At 52.8% G+C, this 9,904-nt stretch overlaps 1 protein-coding gene across 2 annotated transcripts; it reads left to right on the top strand.

The window, feature by feature from the left end:
* The first annotated feature begins 5,595 nt into the window (after window positions 1-5,595).
* ZNF575 (zinc finger protein 575) lies at window positions 5,596-9,647 on the top strand. Of its 2 annotated transcripts, XM_084860779.1 has the most exons (4): window positions 5,596-6,366; window positions 6,568-6,678; window positions 7,133-7,231; window positions 7,728-9,647. In XM_084860779.1, the coding sequence occupies exons 3-4, from the start codon at window positions 7,150-7,152 to the stop codon at window positions 8,387-8,389; spliced, it is 744 nt and encodes a 247-aa protein (XP_084716905.1). In that variant the 5' UTR covers window positions 5,596-6,366; window positions 6,568-6,678; window positions 7,133-7,149; the 3' UTR covers window positions 8,390-9,647. The 2 variants fall into 2 exon arrangements, with proteins under 2 accessions (XP_084716905.1, XP_084716906.1); XM_084860780.1 differs by lacking the exons at window positions 5,596-6,366; window positions 6,568-6,678; window positions 7,133-7,231 and adding an exon at window positions 7,249-7,531.
* Window positions 9,648-9,904: the final 257 nt, after the last annotated feature.

Here is a 9,904-nt window from a genome sequence, read left to right on the forward strand (position 1 = left end):
GCCATACAGGGGCCGCGGGCGCGGACGCAGGCGCGGGCACTGCGGGCCGGGAGACCTCGTGGGCCCCGCAGGGTCGGGCTGGGGCTGCGAGGGGACCTCAGAGACCCCGCTGACCGAGAAAACGGGGGAAACCGGGGACACTCAGGGCGAGGGAGAGACGCAGAGAGAAGCACAGACCGGGGAGAGGGGAACCCCACCCGGGGGCCCCGGTGCGCTCCCAGCCCCGGGCCGCCTTGTAGGAAAGGAGGGTCGGAGGGAGGTGGGGGGGGGGGGTGGGGCGGGGAGTTTGGTTCCAGGTCACGTAGGGTGCGTGACTCCCAGAACACTTGATCCCATTAAAGTTTTAATGTTTTTAATTGATGATTTGAGAAACAGGAAGGGAATGAGCGGGGAGAGAGAGAGAGATTTGTGCATTCATCGGTTGAATCTTGTATGTGCCCTGAGGGGGGGCGGGGGTTGAACCTGCCCTTGGCTACTGAGCTACCAGGCCAAGGTCTAAAGTTTATTTAAGAAGTGCTAAGAAAAATAAATAAATAGAACGAAAGAAAATAACATGGCTTAGTATTTCTTCAGGAATGTTTATTTCTTCCCAGGATGAAGTCGTTTATAAAAAATAAAAAAAAAGAATTTTGCATTATATCTTGCAAAATCAAGATATCCTGGGGTCATTTGGCTTTTGTTGGGATGCCAACCCCTGACAAGGGGCTTTTGTTCCTTTGCCCCAAGGACTTGGATGTGAGCGGCTGTGTTGTGTAGCGGATTCGGTCAGAAAGTTTGCTCTTTGGAATCGCACCAGCAGCGAGAACAGGGCGTCCCACTCCTCCCGGAGGGTCTAAGTCGCTTTGGCTCAGAGGAGCCGCCTGACTTCCAGCCAGAGGCACGGCTCCCGCGGAAGGATTTCTAGCAACTCCAGTTGAGCCTTGAACAACAGAGGTTTGGATTCCACTTCGACGTGAATTTTTCTCCGTAAATATATTAGAAATTTTTCTGGAGTTTGCGATAATTTTTTAAAAATTCACAAACTGCATAGCCTAGAAATATGAAAAAGGTTAAGAAAATGTTAGGAGTGTCAGAATGCATAAAATTCTATATATATTTTCCTTATGACTTTTTAAAAAATATTTTTAATGATTTCAGCCGAAGCCGGTTTGGCTCAGTGGTAGAGCGTCTGTCTGCGGACTGAGGGGTCCCAGGTTCGATTCCGGCCAAGGGCATGTGCATTGGTTGTGGGCACATCCCCGGTAGGGGGTGTGCAGGAGGCAGCTGGTCGATGTTTCTCTCTCGTTGACATTTCTAGCTCTCTGTCTCTCTCCCTTCCTCTCTGTAAAATATCAATAAAATACATTTTTAAAATATATTTTTAATGATTTCAGAGAGGAAGGAAGAGGGAGAGAGAAATAGAAACATCATGATGAGAGAGAATCATTGATCAGCTGCCTCCTGCACGCCCCCTACTGGGGATCGAGCTTACAACCAAGGTACATGCCCTGGACCAGAATCAAACCTGGGACCCTTTAGTCTGCAGTCCCTCACTCTATCCACTGAGCCAAACTGGTTAGGGCTACCCATTCATTCTTTACATTGACGTCTTCTGCATGCTTGAGTCTAGCTGGGTGAAGCTGGGATCCCAGAGGTGAGTCCTTAATCTGAATGGGGAGAGAGGCACAGACATCAGGGCTAAAACAAGGGACTTCCAGAAGCTCAGGAGAGGGAGGGGGACCAGCAAAATGGGGACTCTCAGGCAATCTTGACTGTGAGGGGCCCCCAAAAAGACCTCTTCACCCCTGGGGCACCCATTCCTGATGTTTTGGCAGAATTGCTAAGCCAGTAACCTGCTCCTCGAAGGCTCAAAGGCCTGCTGGACATGACAGTGGCCAGCTGACTATCACAGGCACCCCTGCACCCCCATTTAGGGCAAGTGTTTAGAACCCTCCCCACGGTTTAATCCCAAACACCCTTTGGGGTTTACCTAGGGTCAGCTCTGTGAGATGTTCTTTTCTTTTTAAGAGGCAAACGGGTGTTTATCAATAAGAACAGCTATCCAAGAGTTATTAACTCAGGCAGAAGCCCAAATAATGATCAGATTAAGAGACAAAGGCAATGAGTATTTATGAGAAAGGGAAGGGGCACAACTACCTCAATAGAAGGAAGGCATTTCTCCTGGTGCCGATAGCAGTGATGTGAATTCTAAACTTTGTTTCTAACGTTCAGTCTAGTCACCATAATAACTGCTTTCTTGTCATGTTTGCAAAGTTTTTGGAGATTCAGTGTTGTCCTAGGCCCAGTCCAACGACCCTGCACCCTTTCCTTGTCTTGCCACCTCCTCCCAATTCATCAGTAAGCCCTGTTGAGTTCACCTTCCCTCAGGCCACTTTCCCAGCATTACACACACACACACACACACACACACACACACACACCCCGCCCCAGTCCAAAGGCAGCATAAATGCAAATTACCTGGGTTCCAGGGCCAGGCTGCAGGGGGTGACACTGTGTGACCTTGGAAAAGTGGCCTCTTCCCTCATTTCCGTCTTCTGTATAATGAGAATAATAGTAGTGCCTCCTTTTACAGGGGTCTTCAAACTACGGCCCTCGGGCCACATGCAGCCCCCAGGGGAGTCTGATCCTGCCCGCCAGGTTTTTTGGGCAGTGAGCGCAGCCAAGGTGTTACAGTAGGAATTAGTAGTTCATATAGTCCGGCCCTCCAGCTCTCTGAGGGACCGTGATCTGGCCTCCACTTTAAAAAGTTTGAGGACCCCTGTTTTAGAAAGTTGCTGTGGGTTTCAGAGGTGAGGAACATCCAGCCCTTGGGCCATATCAGGCGTGAAATCATTCAGTCTGGCCCTGCCAAGGCGTTAAGGGTGCGTTCATTAAATACCTGACCAGATATAGCAGGCTAAGTTTTAAGTTGATGATTTTGTATGGCCCGAGAACGATGTTAGAAATATCTAAACGGCCCTTGGCAGGAAAAAGGTTCCCCACCCCTGTATTAAATGCATGAATGCATATAAATCGCTGGGAACAGTTTCTGGTATATAAAAGGTGCTAATTAGCCCTGGCTGGTTTGGCTCAGTGGATGGAGCATCGGCCTGTGGACTGAAGGGTGGATTCTGGTACGGGGCACATGCCCAGGTTGCAGCTCAATTCCCCAGTGGTGGGCATGCAGAAGGCAACAGATCAATGATTCTCTCTCAACATTCGTGTTGCTAACTCTCCCTCTCCCTTCATCTCTGAGGTGAATAAAAATATACATATATTTTTTTAATATATTTTTTATTGATTTTTTACAGAGAGGAAGGTAGAGGGACAGAGAGCTAGAAACAGAGAGAGAAACATCGACCAGCTGCCTCCTGCACACCCCCCACCGGGGATGTGCCCGCAACCAAGGTACATGCCCTTGACCGGAATCGAACCCGGGACCCTTCAGTCCCCAAGCCGACGCTCTATCCATTGAGTGAAACCGGTCTCAGCATACATATATTTTTAAAGTGCTAACTAAATGCTGGCAATTTACATTATAACTAATATCTCACTGCCTCTTCACTCTGCCTCCCTACAATCTATTTTCCATGCAGCAACCAGCGTTTGCCTTTTAAGAGGGCCATGAAAAAGAAACTGGAGTCACATCACACAAATGCAATGTGTGGATCCTGTTTAGATCCTGGTCCAAACAAAGCAGGTGCAATAAAAAGATATTTATGAGTTATGATGCCTGGCATATAGCTTTAAAATCATCTGGGAGGAATGGTGGGGGAAATAAAACAGCATTGGCCATGACTGGATAATTGTTGATGCTGGCCAATTCTGTTATTAATGCAGAGAACAGTTCTATCCTTGAATTCTCTGAATGTTTGAAATGGAGTGTAACATTGTGTTTGGAAAAGAAAAAAAGATACTCAGGTGATCCTTGAACAATGAGGATGTGAATTTTTTTTTCAATTGACCCGCTTAGTTCAAATTCACCTGGGACTATCAGGGGAAATTGAACACCGTGGGCTGATAACATAGAAACAACTCTGAAACTTGAAAGGTGTGATAACAATATTGTTGTTATGTTTAAAGGAGAGAGATCTTGTTTTTTTAGAGACACAGACTGAAGTGTTTCTGGGTGAAATATCTGGAATTTGCTCCAAAATATCTTAGTAGGCTCAAGGAGGGATGTTGAGAGGATGATAAAATAAATTTGGCCGTGCTGAACCTGGGTGATGGGTTTATGGGGTTAATTACTCTTCTGATCCCTCTCTTTTTGTGTATGTTTGAAATGTTCCATAACCTAACAATATGGTTCAATAAAAAAAGCCGAAACCGGTTTGGCTCAGCGGTAGAGCATCGGTCTGTGGACTGAGAGGTCCCAGGTTCGATTCCGGTCAAGGGCATGTACATTGGTTGCGGACACATCCCTGGTAGGGGGTGTGCAAGAGGCAGCTGGTCGATGTTTCTCTCTCATCGACATTTCTAGCTCTCTATCTCTCTCCCTTCCTCTCTGTAAAAAATCAATAAAATATATTTTTTTTAAAAAGAATATGAAAACCTAAACCAGTTCATATCACTTTCTGTGTTTAAAACCCTCCCTTGGTTTCCCATTCAGCTTAGACCTCTTGCCAACTCTTTGGTCTAAAGTTCTTAATTTTCTCCATCATTCTGCCTTATTACACAGGGCTTCTGGCTGTTGATTCTTTCAAACATTCATTTGACACGAATTTATTGAACATCTAACATGTGCTAAGCGCTGTTCTGGATTCTGGGGCAGAGAAATTAACCAGACAGACAAGTTGTCCGTCTTAACAGAGCATACATGCTAGAAGACGGGTATACAACGGTAAGTGCATACAGGGGACAAGACCACAGAGTGATGGAGGGAGGGGGCTCTGTGAGACAGGGTGGGCAGGGAGGCCTCTGCAGTGGAGATATTTGAACTGAGACCCGAAGGGGGAATCAGCAAACAAGCTGATGGACGAAGGGCCTTGGAGACAGAGGGCACAGCTGGTGCAAAGGCCCTGAGGTAGAACTGACTAATTTGTTGGGCACTGTTCTAAACACTTCCCATTGATTACTGAATTTAATCCCAACAACCTGGATTGTACAGATGAGGAAACTGAGGCCCAGGAAAAAGAAGTGCCTTGCCCAGGGTCACACAGCTAGAAAGCGGCAGGGCCAAGATTCCAGGCAGTCTGGCTCCGGAGCCCAAATCACCCCTCCGGTGAACTCCCTCCGCTCCCAGGGCTGGCAGACCTGGTGGCTGAAGAACCACCACGCCGGAGATTTCTGTGGGCACTTCCCTGGCACTCACTCCCGGGAGGTGAGGGGCGGAAGGATGCAAAGCACGTCGCTCCGGGAGCGGCCCCGGGCGCTCCAACCCCTGGGGAAACGCCGGCCTGGGCACTTCGCGGCCGCTGCCCTCCGTCACCCCCTGGGTCCCGCCCCTGGAGTGGGCGTGGCGGGGGAAATCTTGAACCACCCAATGGCGAAGGGCGCCTGGGCGCTATGCAAATAAGTGCCTTTTATTGGGCGTGAGCGCTGCCCCGCCCACCGTCCCGGGATCAGCCAGGCTTTTTGCAAAAGCCTGCGGCCACGGCGAGCACGGGCAGCGGGCAGCGGGCTGTACAAACTGCACCCGGAGGGGCCCGCGGGCTCCCGGGGGAATGCCCCGAAGGAAGCGGGCGCAGAAAAGCCGAGGTGGCCGAAACCGGTTTGGCTCAGTGGATAGAGCGTCAGCCTGCGGACTGAAGGGTCCCAGGTTCGATTCCGGTCAAGGGCATGTACCTTGGTTGCGGGCACATCCCCGGTGGGGGGTGTGCAGGAGGCAGCTGATGGATGATTCTCTCTCATCGATGTTTCTAACTCTCTGTCCCTCTCTCTTCCTCTTTGTAAAAAAATCAATAAAATATATAAGAAAGAAAAGAAAGGAAGAAAGAAAAGGAAGGAAGGAAAGAAAAGCCAAGGTGCCTGTGCTGGGCGCTGTCCGTCTCAGGGAGGGCTAAGTGCAGCGTCTCCCAGTTCGCCCGTTCTTGACTCCCCTCAGCCGCCGTAGGCCCCCCGCAAACCTCTGTACCCCTTCCTGCCGTCCTCGGCCCGCAGCTCTGCGCCTGCTCACCAACGAGGCTGCCTGGCGCACCCACCCTCCTCCGGTTCTGTCTCCCCGGCCGCGACTGCGCCTGCGTACGGACGCCCCCACCCGCACCGCAGGGAGGAGGGGATGGCAATGAGGCTGGACCCCGCCGCTGTCGAGCGCGCCCTGCCCGGCCCTCCGGTCGCTGGGTGCACGGCGTGCGGCGCAGCTCCGTCGCATCCGAGGGCAGCGGGGCTGCGACCTCGGCCTCCGCGAGCAGGGCCCGCCGTCCCGCCCCGGGGAGGTGCAGCCCGCAGGTGAGAGTGCCGGGGTCTGGGCCCAGAGGCTTGGGTCTTGGGGAAATGGAAGAGAATCTCCCGGGGTGGGGTCGGTTGGGATGCTGATGCATAGGTTCCGGTGGGGCTGCCTCGGTGCCTGAGCCGTGGGAGGGTGTTCTGGTGTCCGGATGCCCTGACCCCGAGGCCCGGGCGCCACCTTCTTTCTCTGTCCCCCTCCAGGTCTCCTCTCTACCCTCCACGGCTTCACCTCCACACCGGGGATGACATTTAGCAGAGGGGAAGAAATTTAGCGGTCCTCGTGGCGTCAATGGACTGAGGCTAAGCCAAAAGGTAAAGACACCTCTTTGACCTGAAATCCCGCCGGAGCTCTTGGGCCCCTCTCCTGGGAAAGTTGTGAGAGACACGCCCACTGAGTTCTTAGGCCCCGCCCCTGGGCCTGAGCTGCAGAGCAGCCGACTGGGGGTCCTATTTGCGTAGCGCCGCCCATTCTGGACAGAGGCTCCGCCCCCTGCACCCAGGAGCGCTGAGTTCAAGCTACTCCACTGGAAGGCTCCAGCCCTGGGGCTACGGCAAAGGGAATGCTTCTGCGTTCATTTGCATGGCCCCGCCCACTGTGCTTTTAGGCTCCGCCTTCCAGCAACTCCCAGCCTTGCTTAGGATCCCAGATTTAAATAGGACCAGGCTCCGTAAACAGGTTGGCCCCAGATTTTAGGCCCTCCAGCCCTAGCTCCATCAGCCTGATAATCCCCAGCGACGCCCCTCCGCCTCCTGGGCCCCCCTTTAGGTTCCTGGGCCAGCAAGATGCTGGAGCGAGACCCAGAGCCGGAGGCTGAGGCCACAGACCCTCGTCCTGCAGGCCAGGAGCCAGTGACCAAAGGCGGAGGTGAGAGCGGCCCTGTTGGGGGGAGGCACTCTCCAGGAACGGGGCGAAGAGAATCTCATTTCGAGAATATCTCAGGGTGAAAGTTTCAGAGCCCAGGGTGATGACAGTTTGGGATCCCCTAAAATGTGACGTTCTGGGGAGTCCTGGGTTGGCTTTGCAGGGCCCTTAGTGATCATTTCTAGGACTTAGGAGATTACAGGAGGGGCAAGGAGGATGGCATGCAAGAAAGAATTCAGGGTGCTCTCTTGGGGAAATACTAGAAGCAATTTGAGAAAGTTTTCGCTTTGGGGATGCAGGTAGGTAATGCTTTGGAACCGTTTAGGATGATGGATGGCAGCGGCTGGAGAGCAGAAACATGCCATTTGAGGAATTTCAGGATGACCCTTGAGGTGCCCAGATACATTCACATATCAGAGTGGGGCGGGGGCAGGGGAGCCTGGACTAGATGTAGGGAGTTGGCTGCAGCCAGGAGCCCACCAGCCCTCTTGTACCCCAGGTCGCCAGCAGGGTTCGTCCAAGAAGCCCCCACAGTCGGCTCCGGGGCCTGCTGCGCCCACAGAGACGCCGTCGCGACCCCGCCGCCGCCCCCCGCCCCAGCGCCCGCACCGGTGCCCCGACTGCGACAAGGCCTTCTCGTACCCGTCCAAGCTGGCCACGCACCGCTTGGCGCACGGTGGCGCCCGCCCGCATCCGTGCCCCGACTGCCCCAAGGCCTTCTCCTACCCGTCCAAGCTGGCCGCCCACCGCCTCACGCACAGCGGCGCCCGCCCGCACCCGTGCCCGCACTGCCCGAAGGCCTTCGGCCACCGCTCCAAGCTGGCCGCCCACCTCTGGACGCACGCGCCCGCCCGCCCCTACCCGTGCCCGGACTGCCCCAAGTCCTTCTGCTACCCCTCCAAACTGGCTGCGCACCGACACACGCACCACGCCACCGAGGCCCGCCCCTACCCGTGTCCACACTGCCCCAAGGCCTTCTCGTTCCCCTCCAAACTGGCTGCCCACCGCCTGTGCCACGACCCCCCCACCGCGCCCAGCAGCCGGGCCAGCGCCCGGCGACATCGCTGCTCCAGCTGCGGCCAGGCCTTCGGCCAGAGACGCCTCCTGCTCCTTCACCAGCGCAGCCACCACCAGGCGGAGGGCCAGGGGGAGCGGGAGTGAGCCCTCCCCTCGGCTCACTGGCGCCCTCTGCCGCCAGCTCCAGTGAACACTGAGGGGGCATCTCTAAACCAGGCTTGCCTCTCCTAGCTGGCAGGGAGGTTGGGCCCCTCCTACGTGCTGGGCTCTAACTTAAAAGGTGGAGGAGCTCTTTGCTCACCCACTTTGGGGAAGGGGAGAGAATGTGTCAACCACAGAGAGCTAACCGGCCCCGAACCATGGACCTGGAGCTGTGGTGGGGAAGAACTGAACATTCATTTGGCAAAGGTACGAAGCCTGCTAGCACGGTGGGGAAACAGCCTCTCTCCTATTGTTGTACGTTAAATTGGTGCTTCCATTTTGGCCGTTTGGCCATACCTATGAAATACTTAAATGCACACCTGCTCGTATCAGCTATTCCATTTCTAAGAATGGATCCTATAAATAAACTCAAGCATGTGAACAAGGCCTAAGGACAAGGATGTTCGCTGCAGCCCAAAGATGGGAAACAACCCAAGTGTTCATCAATCGAGACCAGCTAATTAATTACAATACAGCCATAGAACGGTAGATGTCGCTGTAGGGGGGGGGGAGAAATCAGCTCAGTGTGTACCGATGCGGGAAGATTCCCAAGATATAAATGATAAAAGCCAGAACAAGGGGCATACTGCTGATAGTAGGTAAAGTCCTAGCTTCGGAGCCAGCATGACCTACTGAGTATGAGCCGAGGAGGGGCCTTGGGCAACCTTGGGCACATCTCTGGGCTCAGACACCTTATCTATAAAATGGGGGTGTTATAAGGCCCTTGGAAGGTGCCAGCATCACCATCTTGGGAGCCAGTTTCTCTCACTATAAAACCAGGTGATTGAGCTAACATTGGACTGCTCTTCATCCTGCACATTAAGCACCTACTGTGTGCTAAGACCTGAATAGGGTATTAGGAATACAGCAGTAAATAAGATAGACCTGGTTTAGTAGGATGGTGGGGAGGCCGGTCACTAGTCAAGCAATGATAAAGAAGCTTACGTCATTTAAAATTTATTCTTAGAAATGTAAAAGTTTATTAATTAAAAAAACAACAACAACAACAACAACAAAAAGGAGATTGAAAAACCTGATGAACAATATTAGCTGTTGATTGTAGTAGAGTCAGCGATATGGGAGGGGAGTGGACTGACTGTTCTCGGGGAAAGGGGGAGTGGTTGATGCGGGAAGAGACTGAACATAAACTGCACCTATGGATGAGGACAATGGGGGGTGGGGAGGGAGCGGAAGGTGGGGTGGGAACCTGGTGGAGGGGGGAAGAAATGAGGAACCTTTGTAATAATATGAACAATAAAGATTGAGTTAAAAAAATAAAATTAAATTAAAAAAAACATGAAAAAGAAAGAAAGAAAGGAAGAAAGAAGCTTATGTCCATGTTGAAGAACAAGTGGGGCCGAAACTGGTGTGGCTCAGTGGTAGAGCATCTGTCTGGAGACTGGAAGGTCCCAGGTTCGATTCCGGTCAAGGGCATGTACGTTGGTTGTGGGCACATCC

The sequence above is a fragment of the Pipistrellus hanaki genome (genome assembly GCF_964339955.1).
Source record: "Pipistrellus hanaki genome assembly, chromosome: 15".
Lineage (NCBI taxonomy): Eukaryota > Metazoa > Chordata > Mammalia > Chiroptera > Vespertilionidae > Pipistrellus > Pipistrellus hanaki.

Bases quoted from the DNA above. Each gene is read 5' to 3' on its own strand.
- ZNF575 (XM_084860779.1), top strand. From the start codon at position 7,150: ATGCTGGAGCGAGACCCAGAGCCGGAGGCTGAGGCCACAGACCCTCGT. The intron at 7,232-7,727 runs GTGAGAGCGGCC...CTTGTACCCCAG, and splicing joins GCCAGTGACCAAAGGCGGAG to GTCGCCAGCAGGGTTCGTCC.